A 25048-nucleotide genomic window follows, 5' to 3' on the forward strand; every position below is an offset into this window, starting at 1 on the left:
CGCCGCGATGCGCGCCCCCGGGGGCGCGCAGCGGCTCAGAATCCTGAGGACGTCATATGACGTCCGGTCAGGATTCTACAACCACTTTGCCGCCGTCAATCTGTCATTGGCGGGCGGCAAGTGGTTAAAGTATTCTAAACCCAAAAAAAAAATGTCCGATCTGTCCACCGAAATGTCGCAGTCCAGCTAAAAATCACAGATCACCGCCATTACTAGTAAAAAAAAATAATAAAAATTCCATAAATCTATCCCCTATTTTGTAGAAGTTATAACTTTTGCGAAAACCAATCAATATACGCTTATTGGGATTTGTTTTACCAAAAATATGTAGAATACATATTGGCGTAAATTGATGAAGACATTTTTTTTTAGGGGATATTTATTATAGCAGATAGTAAAAAGTATATATATTTTTTTTTTTTTAAATTGTTGGTCTTTTTTTTGTTTATAAAAACCGCAGAGGTGATCAAATACCACCAAAAGAAAGTTCTATTTGTGTGAAAAAAAGGACGTTGATTTTATTTTGGTACAGCGTCGCACGACTGCACAATTGCCAGTTAAAGCGACGCAGTGCCGTATCGGAAAAAATGGCCTGGAGGTAAATCCTTGCGGGGCTGAAGTGGTTAAAGGGATGAGGCGGCAACTTTCACTTGAATGTGCTGCCCTATATGTGACAAATGCTCCAAAGAGGCTTCTGCGGCTTTTATACCGCCCGTTTGTAGCGCTCGCAACCGCGGTTGCCAGCTCTAAGTACATTTGCAGTTTGTGGAAATTTGTGATTTTTACCAATGAATGGCATCACAAGTGCATTTTTAGAACACGCAGCTATCGACATGGGCTTTACAAAGTGTTCTACACTAATGCCTCGTACACACGTGCGGGATTTCCGATGGGAAAAGTTCCTGTCGGAAATCCCAAGGGGAAAGCCGAGAAGCTGCTCGGTTCAGTCTTTCCCCTACACACGGCCGGTTTTCCCGACAGGAAAACTGCGATGGAGGTTTGGCCGGCAATCACGGCCATGTGAATGCTCCATCGCAGTTTTTCCCATAGGAAAACTGCCAAAAACTGCCGGGCAAAAGTCTGCCAGTTTTCCGGCGGGAAAAAAGAGAACTGGTTCTCTTTTTTGTCCAGCGGTTTTTGGGCAGTTTTCCCATCGGAAAAACTGCGAGGCGCATACACACGGCCGCAATACCCGGCCAAAACAAAAGCTCTCCTCAGTTTACCCGTCGGGAAAACTGATCGTGTGTAAGAGGCATAAGGCTGCTTTCACACTGAAAGTGCTAGCTGTTAGCGGTAAAGCACTGCTCGTTTTAGCGGCGCTTTACCGCTGTTTAAGCTGCGCTTTTCGGCCACTTTTAACCCCAAAGAAGGGGTTAAAAATGCCAGTGTTGCGGTGCTTCTGAAGCGCTGCCCATTCATTGCAATGGGCAGGGACATTTTGGGTGCGTTAAATACAGCACTCCCAAACTGCCACAAAGAGGCTGCTTGCAGGACTTTTTCTAACGTCCCGCAAGCAATGGGTGCACTGCACCCATTGCAATGAATAAGTGGCAGTTTTCAGGCGCTATTTCTAGTGTTAAACGCCTGAAAACTGCTTCAGTGTTAAAGGGGGGTATAAAAGAGAAATTCGAAGAGGAATGAGGGGCTGAGGTGAAAGTTGTGTCTGCAAACTTCATTTCACTAAATAAAGTTGGGTGTAAAAAAAATCTTCTTAAAAAAAGAAATCAGGGCCATTGATAACTTGAGACGAGCAGCCCACCCTCATGTGAGAGAACCGCGCCCCGTGTACTGGGTGTGGCCGGTACCTGCGCAGTGGGCGTGTCCCCGGCACACCGTGCTTTACCTGGCCGTACCCCGGATGCTTGCACGGAATTCACTCACATTTTGGGACTGGCGGGTCAGACCCATCCTGAGGAATTCGGCGCTCTTTGCCCATATATGGGGATTTTTATTGTCAGCCAATGGCGGAGGAGTGGGTGTGGCCCTGGACGTAGACACTGACTCAATCAGAGGAAACTCACTCAGACAAACAGAAGAGGAGACAGACAGACAGACTGTGAACTTTGGAGAGAGGAGAGGAGCGCGCGTGTGTGTATTATCCATCCATCCGAAGGCCTTCCTCTAGAACGGGGCAGCATGAGCAGTCAGTTTAACAAGGGGCCGTCCTATGGACTGTCTGCAGAAGTTAGGAACAGGGTAAGGTGATGGTGTGTGGGGTGCTGAGCTGCTTCCAACGTTCTTTCCTCATGTTACTTGTAGTTCTTCTTCTAGGAATATGGATACAATGTAGTGATGTGAGGAGGGGCTGTGTATACGTGGGAGGGCACCTAGATGGCTTCTCATCAATTTACTGTTCACTTCATTGAGGGCTCCTTTAGGCCCCATTCATGTGTGTGTTTTGGGGGTGCACAAAAGTGTGACACTTGCACTGCTATTAAGGCGTCTTGCACACTATTCTAGTGAATTATTATTATTATTATTATTATTATTATTTTTCTTTCTATAGGAGTTAAGATGCAACAAAATGTGGTATAAAAGCTGTGTAATTATTATTTTTTTGCATGTGCATTCTGGTGTTTAATATGTTCTGTTGGCCAGAATTTTGCCCATTAGAATACATTGAAATATGAACATGCCAGTGGTGCTCAATTTTTGGGTGGGGGCGCAAACAAACGAAAAAAAATAAAAAAAATTGTGCCCATCATTTATCGCCACTGTGCCCATCAATTGTCACCACTGTGCCATGCCAACAAATGCAGCCACTGTGTCCATCAATTGTCACCGCTGTGCCCATTAATTGTCACCACTGTGCCATGCCAAACGCAGCCACTGTGCCCAGCAATTGTCACCACTATGCCATCAAACGCAGCCACTGTGCCCAGCAATTTTCACCACTGTGCCCAGCAAAACTGCCCTGTAAAATCCCCCCCCCCCCCCCCCCCCCCCCCCCGCCTGGCACTTACCTTTCTGGGGTCAGCCATCCTGATTCTACAGTCCCTTTGATGTCTTCTCCCACCCTCGATGACGCTTCAGCCAGAACCGGTGAACCTGATTGGCTGAGACGCCTGTCAGTCTTATCCAAGGAACGCACCCCCCCGTGCGTCCCTGGATAAGTATTTGGATGCCTTTTACAGCCTGAAGGCTGTAATCTGAAAGCCTATCGTAGCCAGCGGCCACAGCAAACCAGCTTCCGTTATTCAGGGGGCCGGCCATCTGAATAGTCGGCGGCAATACATTCATGCAATGCTTGAATCTATGTATTGTATCGGTGGCGGTGCAGGAGCCAGAGGGGGCGGCGCTCCTACGCCCTCTATGGACGCACCGCCACTGGAACATGCCCAAGGCTGCGTTCACACCTGGGTATTTTGAATCACGGGCAGATTTGCCCAGGTGGGAATGACAAATCTTGCAACAAACATTTCAGATGTTATTTATTTAAGTGGCATCTAAAAACACGTGGTGTGGTTCTGCCACGCGATAAATCGTGCTGCAATTGCGTGAGACCTGTTGACCCAAAACGAGCTCCTGAACTTTTTATTTTGGGTGATGAGCTTCACGAGATTGCAGCGCGATTTAGTACCGCACTGCGTGTTTAGGTGCCATTCAAATGAATGGCATCTAATGTGTGGTTTGTCATTCACACCTGGCTGGGCTGTTTTTTAAATCGTGGCAAGTCTTCCCGTGATTCAATGTGTGTGTGTGTTCTCAAAAAGCTGTAGAGCTGCATGATTCTGGGGAAAATGAGAATCACAATTTTTATTAATTTTTTTGCTTAGAATAAAGATCACGATTCTCATGGCGTAACATAATTTTATACCAAAAAAATTGGGCTAAATTTTATAGTGGTTTAAAAAAAAAAAAATAATTGCATTTGAAAGACTGCTGCGCAAAATACAGTGTGACATAAAATATTGCAGCCATTGCCATTTTATTGTCTAGGGTCTCTGCTAGAAAAGTGTGTGTGTGTGTGTGTGTGTGTGTGTGTGTGTGTTGGGGGTTCCAAGTAATTTTCTAGCAAAAAAAAAAGACCAACTTGAAACCAACAAGTGTTTAGTCTTTAGGTGGATAAACTTCCCTCATTTACAGACTGAAGTTCATTCCTTTTGACATAAAGAACAAAACCTTACAGTGTTTATAGTTGGCACAGCAGCTGAGGAATGTTGTGAAACTTGGCAGACTGCCTGGGTGGGGTGTTTTTGTTTTTGAGAGCTGTCAGCTTGAGCAGAGAACTGCTGCATAGAATCAGGAAAATGCTGTAAGATTAAAGTGGTTGTAAACCCCACTTTATGACTTTTACCCAAAGGTAAGGCTTTCCTGTAGGTATAAAGAATATCTCCTAAACCTATACGGTTTAGGACATATTTCCCTTGCAATGCGCCGCTGATTAGAGCAGCGCATGCGCAGGGGGGATCCTCGGCTGAAGGGCCGGCCCCGCAGACCCATGCCGGAATCAAATCTCCCGCGCGCATGCGCTGGAGTGATGTCATCGCCGCTCCAGCCAATCACAGCGCTGGAGCGGCGATACCCGGAAGACGCACTCGGCTCTACGTGGACCAGGTAAGTTCCCTACCTCGTTCTGAGGTAAGTATTTCATAATGAACTAATATGCGGTGCATACTAGCTCATTATGGCTTTTGCCTTGCAGGGTTAAAAAAAAAAAAATGTATATGTGGGTTTACAACCGCTTTAAGTATTAATCGTGCAGCTCTAGTCTAGTGTTGTGTGGGTTTGTTTTTTTTCCCCCTCTAAACTTTGTGCATGAACACATGTTAGAACCACTTCCCAGACATCAATATGTTATTGGCTGGATGGGAAGTGGCTGTTATCCTGACTGGGCTTCATATGATGTCCAGCAGGATAACAGGCGGGCAGCATGGTGATCGTGATATGGAGCTTCTTACCATGTGATCAACTGTGACCAATCTGTGCTGATAATCGGCACATTGATTACCAGCACAGCCCCTCAGATGTGCCAATCAGTGTCCGTATAATAGACTGCCAGTGCCCACCACAGTGGCAATCAGAGCCAATCACTGTGCTAATCAGTGCCCAGCAGTAACACTTGTCCGTAACATCAGTGCTGCCTATTGGTGCCCATCCATTCTACATATCAGTGCTGCCTCATTGGTGCCTGTCAGTGAAGGGGGAAAACAATATTTTATAACAGAAACTGAGAAACTTTTTTAGTTTAGCAAAAATAATAACCCCAGAGGTGATCAAATGGCACCAAAAGAAAGCTATATTTGTGGTAAGAAAATTATAAAAATTTAGATTGGGTACAGTGTTGCATGACTGCGCAATTGTCATTCAAAGTGCGACAGGCCTGTTAAACTGGCCGATGTTTGGCCTCTGTGTACGACGACCGAATGCTTTCCAAGCATTTATTTACAGATCTGCGTTTTGCATTGGAGACCTTAACACAGGTGCATAAACAATCTGCCTCTGAAGTATGGATCCATGTATGCCAGATGCAGGTTTTGGGGGATGGGGAAAGGACAATTTTACGTAAGTGTTTATGGATTATAAAACCTAGCACACACCATCAGTGTTTGTTTGTTCATTCAACCCTCCAGATTGAATGGGGGGGGGAAAACAATCAATCCATTGGCTGAGAGCGCTGGTCAGCTGCTGATTTTCCAGAATGCTCGTTCGGACCAGCTGCCATACACACGTTTTTATTGAACCGGCCGATGTCACCCGACGTTTAGCCTGTGTACTAGGCTTTACACAGGAAGTTTTGCGCTAAAAGAAACGGGTCGATTTATTAAGGCTTCATGTACACGGGACGTTTTTACAACCTCTCCTGAACGACTTAACAGATAATGACCCACGTTTTAAAAGGTCTGTTTTGCCGCGTTTGCATTTAAAAGCATTTCTAAAAAATTTAGCGTTTAGCCGCTTTTAAAAGCGTTTGCCGCTTGAAATGCCTCTAAACTTAGCGTCTGAACTGATTTTTTTTTTTTTTTTTTTTTTTTTTTTTTTGCGTTGCAAAAGAAGCCTAGAAAAACTCAACCGCCTAGAAATGACTATAAACGACCCTGTGTAAATGTACTGATAAGATAACATAGAGGAGATTTCAGGAGCAATTGAAAAAAATGCCCAACTGCTCCTAAGGCCCCTTTAACACTGGGGCTTTAAGTGCGTCGGCGGTAAAGCGCTGCTTTTTTTACCGGTGCTTTACCGCCAATTTCGCTACGATATTCCACCCTGCTAGCAGCAGAGAATGGGTTAAAAAAGACAGTAAAGCGCCTCTGCAGAGGCGCATTGCCGGCGGTATCGCCGTGGTGTCCAATTGCTTTCACTGGGCAGGAGCGGTATACACATCGCTCCAAAGATGCGGCTAGCAGGACTTTTTTTTTTTTACCATCCTGTTAGCGATCCACTCTGGTGTGAAAGCCCTCGGGGCTCTAGGAACAGGCCTAGATTCAAACCATGTATGAGCAGGCTGAATGTACGATCAACTTGGGTACAACCAGGCTGCCGGATTTTACATGTGGTTATTGCTAGCGTCTGTTATAGCCACTAAGCATAATCACTGTGTTCTCCCTGCAGGAATGGCTCCCCCCCCCATGGTTGCAGGAAAGAAATTTGCTCCATCTATGGCCAGCCTTAGTCTGTGGGTCCTAAACATGTGATCCTGCCAACAGCCGCCTAATGAGCAAATCTTGCCCTATCCTATTAGAAACCAGCTTTAGTTGTCACCAGCACAAGTGACAACAATAGAAGCTTGACCTTCACCTCCTTTTTCCCGTGACAACTAAACTTTTGAATTGCCAATAACTTTGTCACCTGTACAGCTTAGGAGGGTGACTCAGCAAGATGGCAGTAAAAACCCTTTAAAGCCCTATTTGTACCTAGCATAGCAGGAACACGCATTGTTTGCGCAATGCCCGATTTCAATGGGCTGACAATGCTTGGCAAACGCAGAACAGTAGCTTATGAAGGTGTTGATTTACTAAGACTGCAAAATCTGGTGCAACTCTGCAGAGAAACCAGGTTTCATTGCCAAAGCTTACCTGAACAAGCTGAAGTTGGGGCCCATGCACACAGGTTTTTTTATTTTTTATTTTGTCAGCTGCTGTTAGGGGGCCTTTCGTTTTTTTAACTGCCGCTAAAAGCTCCTCCATGTTGGCCTAGGTGTCAATGCACACATAAACTGTCGTTGTTTGGAGACATAAGCATTTAGGGGCATTCGAAAAAAACACAGCCTGTGCTTCCAGGAGTAGTAAAAATGGAAAACGTGGCTAAATCATGTACAGCTGCACCAGATTTAGCGTTTCCCAATTTTAGTAAATCGCCCCAGAAGCATTTTGCCGCATTCTGCTTTGCTGCATTTTTCACATGTTTGCACATGACAAAACACCTGCTAGCTGCTTGCATTTTGGGTGAAGAAACAATTTAATTTTTTTTTTAACCCCCCCCCCCTTATGTAGTTGAATAAGGGGCCAAAAGGCAATGTCTGCCACTGGGTAGGTAACAAGTCTTCATAAACATTGCTGTGGTGATGCATCCTCCCATGAAGGGGTTTGGGTCGGACAGTGAAATTTAACATATGGATGAGTTGTGGTTTAAATTGTATTTGTGTATACTGTAAAACCAAACAATATATTCTGCAAAAGTAATTTCCACATGCATTCTGGTTGCGGCATAGTACACTTCCGTTTATTTTACAATGACAGGAGGTCCCCTTCTCAGAAGGTACATAACTCTAGCAGAGACCATTTCCTTCCTTCTCGTATGTTCCTGTGGTGTTTCTTTACCTTTAGTCCTTTTTTTTTTTTTTCCCCCACTTCAGACTCCGCTCACACTTGGTAGCGAGACTTGCTCACTGTTCAACCGCCCATAAAGTCTCTCTAGTGGCTTCGCATCATGCGTGGGGTTTTTCTCTTTTTATTTTTTTTTTTTTTCTTCAGTTGCAAATTTATCTTTTTTGAATAATTATACTTTTCCCCTTTAAACCAGTCAAACTACCTACATAATATATTGTCCTGACTAGTTTATTTTTTATTTTATTTTTCCCCCCCTCATCTCCCCGGGTCTGCGTGCCATGCAGTCCTATTTTCTTATCTATCTGCTTCTGTCATACCTTGTACAAATTTTTCCGACAGTTTAAAAGCTTTCCATTTCTCCCACACCACTCTATATCTGTCCTGTCCTCCTCCTGTCTCTCTACTTTTAGTCCTTTTATGTACACATATGTTGGTCCTTAATTTTATTTTTTTAATCTGGTATCTGAGGCCATAGGGAACAGACGTTTTTAAGCCATGGTAAACATGTCTATATTCTGACGCAGTGGAGCAGTAGTTGAGGGAACTAAATGGCAGAGATGGTGGTTATATTTGACTTGACTAGTGCAATTAAATTATATTGTCTTTTTTTTTTCTCTTTTGTAGGGTCCAGAACTTCTGTGATCTATGTTGTATTTAAAACTGAACAGCGTTTCCTGCACAGATGGTTGCAATACAAAAATGTTTTTTTTTTTCCCCCACCTTGTTCCTACAGGAACAAAGTCAATGCTCCATTTACAGCTTTTATGCTATTTGAATGAAAGATTTTGTTCTTTTTTTTAGCTGTTGGATTGCTTTCTGAATGAAAGGCTGTGGTCTAAAGCTAGCTACTTGAAGGCGAAATAACTTTGTTTATTTTCTGAAGATCATAGCCTAAGGAGAACTCTTTTGACTTAATTTGCGCATTGCAGTCGGACTACATGTTTGAGGAGCTCTTTTTAAAGGATAAGTTCATCCTTTTTTAGAAAAAAAAATTAATTCATTTATTTTTTTTCCTGCAGGAGCCTGGAAAGCATTGCACCCGTGATCAGGGATGCAATGTCAGGATCCTTCAGACAAGCTCTGCTGTTTTTAGCCTGTACCTCCCATACATGCCGTCAGTTTAAAAGCTGCAAGCCTTGTGAATGAACTATAGGGGTGAAAATGGGAAACCTCGCAATTCATGTAGAACTGCAAGCTGCCTGCCGCAGTGGCTTACAGTACCTGTAGTTCATTCACAGAAAGCTGTGAATGAATTATGTGACTGTGAGGGGAGCCATACACAGCCGTACAGTTCTTAAATTGTGACAGTGGTGCAGGGAGATATGTGCCCGCTATCACATACACTGATCATTGGCTTCAGCCGTATCGACAAGTTTTCCAACGTGTCTGTCTTTAGGACCACACAAAAGCCTTCCTCAGGATACTTGACCCTTGTTTAAAGGGGTTGTAAAGGTAAAAAAAAATCCCTAAATAGCTTCCTTTACCTTAGTGCAGTCCTCCTTCACTTACCTCATCCTTCAATTTTGCTTTTAAATGTCCTTATTTCTTCTGAGAAATGCTCACTTCCTGTTCTTCTGTCTGTAACTCCACACAGTAATGCAAGGCTTTTCTTCCTGGTGTGGAGAAAGCCTCTTGAGGGGGCGAGCAGGAGAGTCAGGACACTCTCTACTTTGCAGATAGAGAAAGGAGCTGTGTGTTAGTGGGCGTCCTGTGTGTTAGTGAGCGCACCTTTCTGAACCAGCTAAATGCTTTGACAGATAAGAAATGTTGCATTCAGCTTCTTTTCACTCTTCGTTGTTGGGTAAAGCTTCACCTTGGGCACAGGGATACAGTATATGTCCATCACAGGATTTAATATTGACCTACAGAATAAATCTGCCAGGATGCCTATGAAACTATATTGGCACGCAGTAACACAGGGCCTGGTTTATTAATGAGGTCATCGGTGGTATATTTAAAGTCCTACTCAGTTTGGTTGTATTTGTATCTAAGGCTAGATTCACACCTATGCATTTTTAGTGCATTTTTCAGATTTGCACTACAGAACGTGTCCCATAGGAAACCATGGTAAATGGACTGTAGTGCAAATCTGTAAAATGCACAAAAAATGCATAGGTGTGATTTCAGCCTAAGGCTGCTTTCACACTGAGGTTGTTTGCAGGTGCTATTGTGCTAAAAATAGCGCCTGCAAAGCTCCATGAAAGAGCCACTCCTTTCTATCCAGTGTGAAAACCCTTGGGCTTTCAAACTGGAGCGTTGCGCTGGCAGGATGGCAAAGTCCTGCCAGCTGCATCTTTGAGGTGCGGTGGGAGCAGTGAAAATAGCGCCCCCTGCCCATTGAAATCAATTGGGCAGCGTGGCCGTACCCCCTGCAAGCTGCAGCGGCTTTTTGCGAGCGGGTTTAACCCTTTGTCGACCGCTAGCGCAGCAAACACGACGGTAAAGCGCCTCTAAAAATAGCGGCGCTTTACCGCCAGCGCACCAATGTGAAATCAGTGTGAAAGTACCCTAAGTGTACAATTGTTGCAGTTAATTTTAGGGGTACTTAACCTTATCCCCACTCCCTTGCTGGCTTGCATTCACATTGTGCTGGGCCTAAACATGCTAATGTTATCACTTCTGCCTCAAACAGATGCATACCATGCCAAGTCCAAGTGGACTGTGCAGACTGAACCATGCCTGAGCATGGTATGCAGCAATCGCACTAGTGAACTGGAAATATGCTCAGGCACAGTATAGGAACGCCAAGTGTGAGAACACCCTTATTTAAAGTGGAACGCTACCCATAACGTGACTAAAAAAAGTTCTTTAGCATGGAACATACACTCCACATTTAATTATGCTTTCAAATTTAGTGTGCGCTGTAAATTGCTTCCGGCATTGTTCCTGTTTCTTCTTGTTGGAGGCTACAATTTTTCTGAAGCCCCTGAGCAGCAGTAAGGCTGCATTCACACTTCAGCATTTTGAATCACTGGCAGATTTGCAGCGATTCTGCCCACAACTTCAAAGTGCCGATGTGTAAATGACAAATTGCGGGACTCCAATTTGATATGCCATTCATTTAAATGACACCTGAAATCGTGGTGCAGGTTTGCTGCGATTGTCACGTGGCAACACACATTGCGTGAATCATGCCGGCCAGTTCAGGAGCTTTTATTTAGGCAACGTGCCTCACACAATGTGGGGCTGCTGCGATTGCAGCATTTTGGCGCAACTTATCGCAGCCGACCTGCACTATGATTTCAGGTGCCATTCAAATTAATTATCTCAAATGGGTGTCCCGCCCCCCCCTTTCCTGACAAACTCTTACAAGAGAGCTGTGCATGATGTCATAAGCCTAGGCGTTTTACCAGACAAACAGGAAGTAGGCTATATACGGTATTTTCTGGCAGACAAATGTTTTACTATCCAAAGTTAAAACAAGGGCAGAAGATTTAATAGATGGGTAACTTGAACAAATGACTGAAGGTCCACTTCAGTTCTTACAAGCAAGCCGTTCTGTGTGTGTCACACGTTTGCTAGATTTGCTTGAGCTTGGTTTTTACCTAGGTAACCCTAGTTTAGATGGTCAAAACGGATTTGCCTTTTCAGGATGCGTCTATAAAGCTTTCAGGGGCAATCGGGACCCATATGGGTTGTTTTGGAGAGCACAAGTACTTCCAGCTTTTTTACATAAGACTAAATTTCGTCATTGGATGATTTTCTTTATCGTTACATCACGGGACACAGAGCGGCATTCATTACTATATGGGTTATATGGAGTACCTTCAGGTGATGGACACTGGCAATCTCAAACAGGAAATGCCCCTCCCTATATAACCCCCTCCCATAGGAGGAGTACCTCAGTTTTTACGCCAGTGTCTTAGGTGTTGGTCATGGTTTAGCTTGCCTCCGCATCCTTGGGTTTAGGTGAGCTAACCGGTTCTGTCCAAAGGCCTCAGTGCTAAAGTGGTCAGTAACCGGACCCCAAACCCTTGGGGTATAGCCCATAATGCTTTTCTTTTTAGAGAGCTGGACCCTGGGCCCAGAACTTAGAAACCTTTGGGGGCCTAATGTTTCTGTTGCCAGGGTGCTATATGGGCCCAGGACAGTGGATCCTTCATAGGAACCCAGGGCCTGAAGGTCTAGACAGCCCCACGGAGATGGGGGAAGATTGGGCCTCTTGCTTGGCAAAGTCCTGCGGCATGGAGCAGGTAAGTGAGGGGAAAACTTGCGGAACTTGGTTCTTAGCAGGTTTTTTCTGGGGGGTCACAGGGGACATGCCTAAAGTTATGCGCTGCATCTGGCAAACTAGTCACATATCTTAATGATAGGATGGCTCTATGTGTATTATTCCCCATAAGAAGTGACCTCCCTGGTAGTGTTGGAAAAGCATTGAGTGGGGCCTGTGTGTGTGTGTGTGTGTGTGTGTGTGTGTGTGTTCAGAGAGCTGTGCTTACCTGCAAGCCTCCAGGCGATGCTCCATCGGTTCTTCCTCCTCAGAGCCTGCAAAGCAGGCAAGACGCTGACCTCCTCGTGGAGAGGCTCCCTTCCCCCCAACCCCCCTGTCGGCGGGCGCGCGCGCGTCCCCGTGTTATAGGCGCAATTCGCGCCGTTAAGCTGAGGGGGGAAGGGCGGGTCAGTTGCTTAAGGAAGGGGCGGCCCTTCCTTTTTCGTTCCAGCAGCTCATTCTAAGATTGGAACTGAGGAGGAAAAGACCAGAGCGGCAGCACGGGGCGCCGAGGACACACAGTGGCCAGAAAAGATATTACAGTCTTCAGAAGACTGTTTTCAAGCCTAGAAATAGGCTGTTCTTGTCCATCTCAATAGTTTTTTCTTGGCAATACTACTAAGGGGGACAGAAGGTTTTTTCTCTCCTGGATTTGAAAAAAAAAAAAAGAAAGAAAAAAGAAGAAAAATAGAAAAAAAAAAAAAATTCATCAAGGGGAGAGGAGGCATTTTTTATCCCCCAAACAGGTGTTTGGGCAATTAACTATTTATAGTTCCAAGTACCAATAAGCTAGCAGGTGTACCTCGGTATTGTACCATGGCATCCGGGTCAGAGGGTACAAGAGGTGGGGATTCCCCCAGAGATTCTGAGGTCTCGGACAAGGTTATGCCGCTGCTTTCCCCAGAGGGAGCCTTGGGGCCATCGGGATCTGGGGCTGGAGCTGGCGCGGGTCAGTCCAACCCTAAGATGGTCACGGACGAGGTATTACTCACCTCTTTAAAAGAGATGGAGAAAGGAATGGGAAAAATGATAGCCACAGCTATGCGGGGCAGTAAGCAGATTAGATCTCCGTCGCCCGAGCGTGGACCCTCAGAAGAGGAGGTCCTTTCCTCAGGGGAATTGGACGACCTCTTGGACAAGGACCAAGTAGGTTCGGGGATCGAAGACCCGGATACAGAGGAGTCTGGAGCAGTCTCCCAAGGGGAGAGCTGGTGGATCCAAGCCTTAACGGACTTGGTCCATAGTGCATTTAACTTGCCAGTACCAGATCTCCAAGTATCGACGGTTTCAGCTTTGGGCTCACTAAGGGCGCCTCAAAGCAATGCAGTGTTTCCGATCCATCCTCTGCTAGAGGGAGTTTTGTTCCAAGACTGGAGCAAGCCAGATAAGATCTTTTTACCACCTAAAAGATTCTCTGTCCTATATCCTATGGAAGATAAATTTTCCAAGAGATGGGCTACTCCTGCGGTGGACGCAGCCATCTCATGTGTTAACAAATCGTTAACATGCCCTGTAGAAAACATACAGGTGTTCAAGGATCCGGTTGATAAACGCTTGGAAGCACTACTCAAGAACTCCTTCACTACTGCAGGGGCAGTAGTGCAGCCAGCTGTGGCTGCGATTGGGGTTGCTCAAGCATTATCGGATCAAATTAAGCAGATGCTTAAACTTATTCCTGCCCAGCAGGCAGAAGAGTTTTCGGATGTCCCTAGGGCCATATGCTTTACAGTAGACGTGATTAAGGATTCTATCCAGCAAGCGTCACGTTTATCGTTATCCCTTATCCATATGAATACACCAAAAAGGAAAACTCTGCGCTCCTGAAAGTTCACCAATTATAAATCCACTTAATGTTTGTGAAGAAAAAAACATACATTAACACTTTAATTTTCGGAAGATCCAGTCCTTTATATGGTTAAAAAAGGGAAAGTTTCCACAATGTACACAATATAATAAAAAAAGTATAAAAAAAACTTTCCAAATGTCTGCATCAGACCAGCACCCTCTTCAGACTTCAAATGGTTAAAGCTTGCGGTTTTAGTTTGTGGGCTGTCTAGCAAGACATCATTAGTGCAAATGGTGAGCACAGTACATTACCCAGCCAGATGTACACATCGATCGAATGTCCTTCTCCTGGCTGATGTAACAATGTCCTAAGCTCTCTCCTATGCGGGTCTGGAAGCTTCACAGACCCGATAAATGTGACTGCTGGAGACACAGGGTGGATCAGCCTATCAGAAAGGACGCTCTCCCTGGGTGAACATGCAAGCGTCCCACGTCTGAGACACTGTTTCAGTAAACCAGCTGTACTGCAGGGAGAAGTTTAGGCGCCCTCCAGTGGGCAAATTGCAGTATGCGCTTGTTGAAAAATCAACAGTGTTGCATGGCGATTAAAATAATCGGATATAAAAGTTCTTATGCATGAATAGGATCTTCCATCATAAAAGGGGGATATTAAGAGGGGTCCTAGACGACGCGTTTCGCCCTTACAAGAGCTTTGTCACAGGGCGAAACGCGTCGTCTAGGACCCCTCTTAATATCCCCCTTTTATGATGGAAGATCCTATTCATGCATAAGAACTTTTATATCCGATTATTTTAATCGCCATGCAACACTGTTGATTTTTCAACAAGCGCATACTGCAATTTGCCCACTGGAGGGCGCCTAAACTTCTCCCTGCAGTACAGCTGGTTTACTGAAACAGTGTCTCAGACGTGGGACGCTTGCATGTTCACCCAGGGAGAGCGTCCTTTCTGATAGGCTGATCCACCCTGTGTCTCCAGCAGTCACATTTATCGGGTCTGTGAAGCTTCCAGACCCGCATAGGAGAGAGCTTAGGACATTGTTACATCAGCCAGGAGAAGGACATTCGATCGATGTGTACATCTGGCTGGGTAATGTACTGTGCTCACCATTTGCACTAATGATGTCTTGCTAGACAGCCCACAAACTAAAACCGCAAGCTTTAACCATTTGAAGTCTGAAGAGGGTGCTGGTCTGATGCAGACATTTGGAAAGTTTTTTTTATACTTTTTTTATTATATTGTGTACATTGTGGAAACTTTCCCTTTTTTAACCATATAAAGGACTGGATCTTCCGAAAATTAAAGTGTTAATGTATGTTTTTTTCTTCACAAACATTAAGTGGATTTATAATTGGTGAACTTTCAGGAGCGCAGAGTTTTCCTTTTTGGTGTATTTGTGTATTTGTGGTACTTCAGGGTATCCGGATCTCTGCAGCACGGACTGTTCTCAGCCCATACGAGGGTTTTAGTATTTCATGGGATATTAGTTATTTCCCATTGAGCGCCAGTGATTTTTTTGTATCCTTATCCATATGAGAAGACTCTTATGGTTAAAAAGCTGGGAGGCCGAGCCCCCATGCAAGAAGCTCCTGGTAGGGTTCCCCTTCCATGGAGGACGACTCTTCGGAGAAGACCTAGATAAATAAATTCAGACCATTTCAAACGGCAAAAGTACTCTTTTGCCAACTAAAAAGAAGTTTCAGGGGCCTGCGTTTAAACGACAGTACTCCCCTGGGCAGGGGCCCTCTAATGCCAAACCGTATCGACGGCCTCCTGCGAAAGCAAACTTCGGCTTCAACAGCAAGTCGCAGGGACAGGCTGCTAGAGGCAGAAAGCAGTGGTTTCGCAAACCAGCAAAACCAGCCCCCAAGCCGACCTTATGAAGGGGCGCCCCCACCCACGAAGGTGGGGGAAAGGCTGCAACTTTTTTCAGAGGTTTGGGAAGCCAGCATTCCCGACAAGTGGGTACGGTCTTCCGTGGCCACGGGCTACAAATTAGATTTCCTAAGGTTTCCTCCTCCTCATTTCCAGGAGTCGAGGATTCCAAACGATCCGGAGAAGGGAGCCGCATTAATGTCGGCATTAAATCATCTACTTTCCCAGGAAGTAATAGTAGAGGTACCAGTCCTGGAACAGGGGCTGGGTTTCTACTCCAACCTATTCATCATCCCAAAGTCCAATGGAGATGTCAGGCCAATTTTGGACCTAAAGATGGTAAATGCATACCTAAAAGTCCGCTCATTTCGGATGGAATCCGTGCGGTCAGCAGCTGCCACACTCCAAAAGGACGACTTCATGGCGTCCATAGACATAAAGGATGCCTACCTTCATGTTCCAATTTATCAGCCACATCAAAGATATCTACGCTTCATGGTGGCTTCGCGTCATTTCCAATTCGTGGCGCTTCCCTTCGGGTTGGCTACGGCCCCCCGGGTGTTCACGAAGGTCCTAGCTCCAATCCTAGCCAAACTAAGGATCCAAGGGGTCACGATCCTAGCATACCTGGACGACCCCCTAGTCATAGATCACTCGTCTCCCGGCTTGGAGCGAGCAGTGGCCCTCACGGTCCAATACCTCGAGAGGTTCGGCTGGGTCCTAAATCGAGAAAAGTCAGCATTCCAGCCCACAAGGCAGTTGGAATATCTCGGCATGAGATTAGACACAGAACAACAAAGGGTGTTTCTACCTCTGATGAAGGTCAAAGCCATCAAGGAATTAATCCTACTGGTTCTAAGCAAGAAAGAACCGACTATTCGCCTATGTATGAGGTTACTAGGCAAGATGGTGGCCACATTCGAGGCGGTACCGTACGCCCAGAGCCACACTCGCATCCTGCAGGCAGCCATCCTGTCAGCATGGAGCAGAAGGCCACAGGCCTTGGATATCCCGTTGCCGCTCTCATCAAGAGTCCGACAAAGTCTGTGTTGGTGGTTAGATCCTCAGAATCTACTGAAGGGGAAATCTTTCAGCCCAGTGGCCTGGAAGATAGTGACCACAGACGCCAGCCTGACGGGCTGGGGAGCAATTTTGGATGGTTGCACTCGCCAAGGTACTTGGGCAAAGCCAGAGAGGCAGTTGCCCATCAACATCTTGGAGCTCAGAGCTGCTCGACTAGCCCTCAGGGCTTGGACGTCAAAATTGCAGGGGTTCCCGGTGAGAATTCAATCAGACAATGCCACGGCCGTGGCATACATAAATCACCAAGGGGGAACCAGGAGTCAAGCCGCTCAGAGAGAGGTGAGCTTGATTCTCCTATGGGCAGAGGCTCATGTGCCCTGCATATCGGCAAAAATTATTCCAGGAGTGGACAACTTTCAGGCGGACTTCTTAAGCCGCCAGACTCTATTGCCGGGGGAATGGTCTCTGCATCCACAAATCTTTCAAGCACTCTGCCAAAGATGGGGAGTGCCGGACGTGGATGTCATGGCATCGAGACTCAACAAGAAGCTAGACAGGTTCATATCCCGCTCAAGGGATCCGATGGCCTGCGGAACCGATGCGCTGGTTTGCCCTTGGCATCAGTTCAAACTTCTTTATGCTTTTCCCCCGCTCCAGTTACTACCCCGCCTGCTGCGCAGGATCAGGGTGGAGCACATACCAGTCATCCTGGTAGCTCCAGCATGGCCCAGAAGGGCATGGTATTCACTAATCCTGAAGATGGTAGTGGGAGACCCTTGGACTCTTCCTCTACGGCCAGACCTGTTATCGCAAGGTCCGATCCTCCACCCTGCCTTACGGCATCTAAATTTGACGGCCTGGAAGCTGAATCCCTGATTCTCAGGGGTAGAGGTCTGTCTCAGAAAGTAATCTCTACCCTAATCAGAGCCAGGAAACCGGTCTCTAGGGTGATTTATTACAGGGTCTGGAAGGCCTATGTAAGCTGGTGTGAGTCCAAGCTATGGCTTTCTCGCAAGTTTACCATCGATAGAGTTTTAAGTTTTCTCCAGCTAGGAGTGGATAAGGGATTGGCATTAAGCACAATCAAAGGACAGATTTCAGCTCTGTCAGTGTGGTTTCAGCGGCCGCTGGCCACCCACTCGCTGGTTAAGACCTTCCTTCAAGGGGTCTTACGTATTAAACCTCCAGTTAAATCCCCGCTTTGTCCGTGGGATTTAAATCTTGTTCTGTCAAGTTTACAGAAACAACCGTTTGAGCCGTTGGCTGAAATTCCTTTGGTTTTACTGACAAGGAAGTTAGTATTTTTGGTCGCCATAGTTTCCGCAAGAAGAGTATCGGAACTGGCGGCCTTATCCTGTAAGGAACCATATCTTATTTTTCATAAGGACAAGGTCGTTCTCCGCCCTCATCCTTCCTTCCTACCGAAGGTTATATCCAGTTTTCATCTAAACCAGGATTTGGTATTACCATCCTTCTTCCCTAAACCCACTTCTAGAAAGGAAGGGTTGCTGCATACCTTGGATATTGTCAGGGCCATGAGGGCCTATCTTAAAGCTACAGAGAAGATCCGGAAAACGGATGTGTTGTTCATTTTACCGGATGGGCCCAAGAAGGGGCAGGCAGCTGCAAAGTCCACCATCTCTAGGTGGATTAAGCAGTTAATCACTCAGGCCTACGGCTTGAAAGGGTTGCCTCCTCCAGTATCATTAAGGGCTCATTCTACTAGGGCCATGGGCGCCTCCTGGGCAGCACATCACCAGATCTCTATGGCTCAAGTTTGCAAGGCGGCAACATGGTCTTCTGTCCACACGTTTACAAAATTCTACCAGTTGGACGTAAGAAGGAACACTGATACAGCCTTTGGGCAGGCAGTGCTGCAGGCTGCAGTTTGAGACCCTCGGATTCCGGGGGCTCCCCTTTTTTTGAGTTAAATTTAAAATTTAAAATTATTTTTCTCAACTAAGTTGGATTTATTATGATTTGAGTATATCTCTAAATTAAATCCTTTTGTCTTTGGAGATGTTCTCCCTCCCCTCATTGTAAGCATTGCTTTGGGACATCCCATATAGTAATGAATGCCGCTCTGTGTCCCGTGATGTAACGATAAAGAAAAAGAGATTTTTAATACAGCTTACCTGTAAAATCTTTTTCTTGGAGTACATCACGGGACACAGAGCTCCCACCCCTCTTTTGGGGACCATTTTGGGAGGCATACTGCTTGCTACAAAACTGAGGTACTCCTCCTATGGGAGGGGGTTATATAGGGAGGGGCATTTCCTGTTTGAGATTGCCAGTGTCCATCACCTGAAGGTACTCCATATAACCCATATAGTAATGAATGCCGCTCTGTGTCCCGTGATGTACTCCAAGAAAAAGATTTTACAGGTAAGCTGTATTAAAAATCTCTTTTTTTTTTTTTTTTTTTTTTTTTTTTTTACCTGTGTACTTGATCTGGGCTTTAGGCCTGGTTCACACTGGTACGATTTGACATGTCATATCGCATCTCAAATCGGCAGCATTTGTCTCCAATGGCACCGTCCTAATCGGTGCGGCGCTGCACCGATTTCAAAAAGTAGTTCCTGTACTACTTTTTGCGATTTCGGGCCGCGATTTACATTGACATCTGTGCAGAAACCTGCACAGATGTCTCTGAAATCGCGGCCGAAATGGGGACTGCCAGCGGGGATGAAATCGTGCGAGTTCAGCTGAACTCGCACGGCTTCACTCCCGCAGCCCAGTGTGAACCAGGGCTTAAAGTTTGCTTGTTGCACAATGTTTTATTGGCATTCTTTTACCATCCCTTTCTGTATGTAAAAGCTCATATGACCTCTTTCTTTTTATTATTCTTGGCATGTCTATACTGATAAGATCAAGTAGTTGATTTCATCATTTAAAACTGGGTTGGAGTAAGGTTGTCTTTTGATTTGGTACAATGACACTGCAGTAGATTCCACACCCTGTATGAATAACACAACATTGCCCAAAGCTAATTACTCACTTTCACCATCCCAGAGAGGAGTATCACAATTTAAAATAGCTCAGATCTGGAAAGGCTCTGTATATGTCAGGGTGGGGGCTTTGTTTCTATATTGGTTGTCTTTCTCTGTGCTCATATCTGTGAAGAAAACATGGAGGCTCATGTGTATTTTGTACTGAACACAGAATTCTATTATCCATGCTCACCTGTATAGGTGGGGTACAATGTTGCAGTCTTCTACATTTTATGGGTCACTTCAAAACTTTGTTTGCTACAGAGCTTCTTTAAAGGATTATTTCACCCTTTCTAAAAATAAAAAATGCACATATTTTTGCAGGGATAAAATGTATGTGTTTGTTTTTGTTTTTTCACAGAAGCCTGCAGGATCCCTCAGTCAGGAGTGCAATGGCGGGCTCCTGCAGACATTCCCTCCAAATTTCTACTCGTACCTCCTGTATGGTCTTTCTGTTTGAAAGTGAAGCGTCTGGACTGAGGGCGCTCTTTTTTTTTTTTTTTTTTTTTTTTTTTTTAATGGTGCAGTTGTCATTTAACCACTAGAGTACCGGGCCATCGTCAAATGACGGCTCCACGGTTACTCTGAAAATTCAACAGGACGTCATTTGGCGTCCTGTATTCTTGCGGCCACTGGGGGGCGCGCGAGCGCGGCGCGTCCCCGAGATGCCGATGCGCGTGCCTGGCGGTCGCGATGTCCGCCAGGCACTCGGAATCGGCGGCTACAGGGACAAGACGTGGAGCTCTGTGTGTAAACACAGAGCTCCACGTCCTGTCAGGGGACAGAGGAGACCGATCTGTGTCCCTTGTACATAGGGACACAGCATCGGTCACCTCCCCCAGTCACCCCCCTTTCCCCACAGTTAGAACACAATTTAGGGATACATATTAACCCCTCCCTCACCCCCTAGTGTTAACCCCTTGAATGCCAGTCACATTTATACAGTAATTAGTGCATATTTATCGCATTAATCGCTGTATAAATGTGAATGGCGCCAAAAACGTGTCAAAGGTGTCCGATGTGTTCGCCGCAATGTCACGGTGACAGTAAAAAAATCGCAAATCGCCGCCAATACTAGTAAAAAAATTAATAAAATAAAAATGCCATAAATCTATCAGCTATTTTGTAAACGCTATAACTTTTGCGCAAACCAATCAATATATGATCATTGCGATTTTTTTTTTTTACCAAAAATATGTAGAAGAATACATATCGGCCTAAACTGAGGAAAAAAAATGTTTTTTTTTTTTTAAATTGTGATATTTATTAAATAAAAAAAGTAAAAAATAGTGTTTTTTTTTTTAAATTGTCACTCTTCTTTTGTTTATAGCGCAAAAAATAAAAACCGCAGAGGTGATCAAATACCACCAAAAGAAAGCTCTATTTGTGGGAACAAAATGATAAAAAAATTGTTTGGGTACAGTGTAGCACGACCGCGCAATTGTCATTCAAAGTGCGACAGTGCTGAAAGCTGAAAATTGGCTTGGGCAGGAAGGGGCGTAAGTGCCCAGTATGGAAGTGGTTAAAGTGCGTGGCACTGAAAGTTGAGAAATTGGCCTAGGCAGGAAGGTGTTAAAAGTACCTAGTATTGAAATGGTTAAACCTGCACTTGGCTCGTTCTAGAGGAAAATTTCAGGCTCTCTGTGCTCATCTTCTGCGCTCTTCCCTACTGCTATCATAAAACAATACTTCTGTGTAATGGGGTACATTTTGACATTATTTCAACTTCCTGCGATGGGTGTACAAGTTGCTAGTTGCCAAGTATAAGTCCTTTCTCTGATGGCTGGCTCCTTTTAAAAGTTAAATATTTTACATTGGAATTTTTGGAGGCTCTGGCAGCAGACCTGGACAGTGGGGTAACATAGGGAAGGCAAGTACAGGCAGTTTTTGATACCTTACTTTTTTCCTACAATTTTTCTCTCGTTTTCTAGTTGGCTCAGAAATATGATACTCAAAAGGAGGCCGAACTTAAAATATGGATGGAAGAGGTCACTGGAATGTCCATTGGTCCAGACTTCCAGAAGGGATTAAAGGATGGTGTCATCTTGTGTGAGTAAGTATTTTAGGTTTTCCATTTTTATTAATATTCTGTTGCATGAAAATAGGAAGATGTTTTTGGAGAATTTTATTGATTGATTTTCTAATAAAACAAATATGTGGGCAGATATTTCCACTAAGTGTCGGTTCCCGCATTGTATTCAACTGGCAAGCAGTTCACACTGCCCTATGCGGGTGTTGATGTTAAAGTTAAAGTGGATCTCCACCCTAAAGTGACGTCGCGCTGATCGGCACCCTCCCCCCTCCGGTGTCACATTTGACACCTTTCAGGGGGGAGGGGGTGCAGATACCTGTCTACAGACAGGTATTTGCACCCACTTCCGGCCACACGACACGGGCAAAATACTTTTTTTTTTCCTGGCATCCCGTCCGTCCCCCGTTGTATGCTGGGAACACTCGGCTCCCAGCACACAGCGGGAGCCAATCGGTGGGCGCAGCGCGACTCACGCATGCGCCGTAGGGAACCGGGCAGTGTAGCCAGAGCGCTTCACTTCCTGGTTCCCTCAGCGTGGATGGAGGGGGGGGGAGCAGCAGAGTGTTGAGCGATCGCTCGTCCTCTGCTGCGGACGCCGCTGGACTCCAGGACAGGTAAGTGTCCTAATATTAAAAGTCAGCAGCTGCAGTATTTGTAGCTGCTGGCTTTTAATATTTTTTTTGAGCGCACATGCGCTTTAATGACACCCCCAGATCGGTACGCACATTGCAGTGCGAACTGTGTAATCGGACAGGAATCGGATTGTATGGGTGTGAACACCTATTCGATTCTGGTGTGGACAAAAAAGTCCTGCACAATTGTGGTCCGAATGCAAATTGAGCCATACATATATTCACATTGCATTTGATCTGCACAGCAGTGCGGTGTGAATCGCATGCAATGTCTGACATCGTACGAGTGTGAACTGGTACTAAAAGTGAGGGACAATAAGACATCTGTTGTCCTTGTGCAGGCAGGTCTCCCCACTCTTTTCTATGACTAGACTTGCTCTAAAAAAAGTGTGTTCATTGCCTTTCCTTTGGAGGAAGGGGAACACTTTTATTTGCAGAGCTGTTTCAGCAAGTTGGACATTCTTGTGAGAAGAGTGGGTTCTGTTGATAATCAGAAGTGTTTATTAGGACTTGGGGAACCCTATTTCATAGAATAAGGGGTTGGAAAGGGGCACTTGCAAAATTTTGGGTTGTTCGTGGGCTCCCTTGGTCCTGTGATTGGCCTACCACCCTTTTTGCAGTGCAAATTATCTATACAGGCACCCTTGTTTACGGATGCATATATGATCGTTAATCTTGGTTTGCCTGAGCATTCATGCCTGACCCATAAACATAAAGCTGTCATCTGACAATTCAGACTGGGTGGCTGAATTTCTATGGGGAGCATTTAAAGTATAACTCTACTTTTCAATAAAATTTATTCAATAACCTCTTGGCGCCAACAGCACGGAAATATGCAGCCTCAGCGAGTGGCCCTTGGTGTGAAGTGGCTGCATATTTGCGTGTAATATTGCAAAAAACAGCTGTGCCGAGAGCCCGCTCCCAGCACGGTTGGCGACGGCTAGTGGAAAGCTCCCGATCGCTGCCTGCCAATCACACAAGCAGGGAATACATTTGTTTGCATTCATATACTAGAAGTGTTTAGACCGCCTCCAGATTGCTATGTTGCAATAATTTTTAGGACTATTTTTAAGGAATTAATGAGTGAAATGGAAATACAATTAAAATACAAGATGCCATGGGTTGCAGTGTTACGTGTTAGTTTAAAAAAAAAAAATTGTAGTCTTCCTTCAACACTCCTCTTGCTATCCCATTCGAACAGCCCCTCTGCTTAAAGACCACTTTATGCCAGTAGATGGGAGGTGGACACACTGCCATTTTCTATTGGTGGCCCTCAGTCGACAGGCCATGGCAGTTTTAAATGTCTGCTTCTGATGGCTGGTTAAGTAGTTCCTTTTTTGTAGGGGATCAAATTGATGCCTCTTATCTAAAGCAATTTTTTTAAATGGTTCTAGAAATCTGTTCTCTCGTTGTGATGTATATTAGAACCTCTTGAAACAATTGCCTGCCTCCCCTTTCTTCCTTTATGGGGAAAGGAAACTTGGTTGATATATTGCACTTTACCCTTACTGTAAATGCGAAGAGCTTTGCACACTTCACACTGCCATGCAGGTAACAGCAGTGTTAGGAAATCGGCACTGGGGGTTGTAAATATAAGCTCAAACCAGTTGAACTGTTGCCTGCAACAGCCAACCAGATTCCAGGTGTCATTTCCGCTTATTGAAAGGTGAAACTCTGTTGCTTAGTGGAGCCACACTTTGGCAGGATTCACACATGTATTTTATTACACATGCATTTCCATTTAAATCATGAAAATGCATGCTAGTGTGCTAATAAAAGCATTGAAGTGCGTCCAAATTTGGAGTTAAACTATTGTGCTGGAGCTAGTTTTCCCTACTACTACTACTACTACTACTACTACTACTAATACTAATTATTTTTTCACTTTTCCATCTTAGACTCATGAACAAGTTAAGTCCAAACTCCATTCCAAAAGTCAATGTTTCCAAACAAAACTGGCATCAGGTAAGGAGTAATCTGAAGTGTCAAAAATGTTTAGCCATGACTGTACTTGGAAATCAGCGTCCTTAAAGTGGAACTTTACCAATGACCACTTGATGCTTTAGCAAGGAACAATGATAAATATGCTACCAAAATTGGTGTGCTGTAAATTTCCTTTAGCATTTTCAGTTTCTTCCTGCTGGAGGATACTAGGATCCCTGTGCAGCATGGACCCCTGAAGCCCAGGATCCCTGAGCAGTATTAAATCTTTAGGTTGTCCGCGGCCTCCACAAATTCAGCAGTGCTAGAGAGCAGCTGATTATGTTCCGAGCAGGGCGAGACAGTATTACTGGATTTTAAACAGTATTGGCACTTTTTTTAAATGTTTTACATATTAGGGTATTTAACTTTTTTTGCATCTCTTCACTCTCCCTCTTAGATTGGGCCCTCAGATTCCTACTGCAAAATTATAATTGTACTGTCTGCCCTTATTTAGTAAAGCTCTGCATAAACTGTTGGCGCTATATAAATCCTGTGTAGTAATAAAATCTATACCTGCAAAAGCGGCCAGCCTGAAATGATCTATCAGAACTTAATTTTCTGCCTAAAGTTTAACTTTTTTTTTTTTTTTTAATCCAACAAAATTTTTTATTTAGTTTACAGAGGTACAAGGTCCCCTTAACATTGCGGGGAAAGATAAAGATCTGCAACGAGACAGCCACTTACTAAGTTTAACTTTAATGGGTTACTCAACCAATAACAGTAAAATCA

At 45.0% G+C, this 25048-nt stretch overlaps 1 protein-coding gene across 1 annotated transcript in view; it reads left to right on the top strand.

The window, feature by feature from the left end:
* The first annotated feature begins 1873 nt into the window (after positions 1-1873).
* The window catches only part of CNN2 (calponin 2), a 38668-nt gene continuing 15493 nt past the window's right edge, over positions 1874-25048 (top strand). Inside the window, exons 1-3 of the mRNA XM_040324036.1 lie at positions 1874-2196; positions 21604-21725; positions 24235-24301. Coding sequence (XP_040179970.1) covers positions 2137-2196; positions 21604-21725; positions 24235-24301 — 249 coding nt within the window. The 5' untranslated portion in view covers positions 1874-2136. The remainder of the gene's footprint in view (positions 2197-21603; positions 21726-24234; positions 24302-25048) is intronic.

This window comes from Rana temporaria, chromosome 1, assembly GCF_905171775.1.
Source record: "Rana temporaria chromosome 1, aRanTem1.1, whole genome shotgun sequence".
Lineage (NCBI taxonomy): Eukaryota > Metazoa > Chordata > Amphibia > Anura > Ranidae > Rana > Rana temporaria.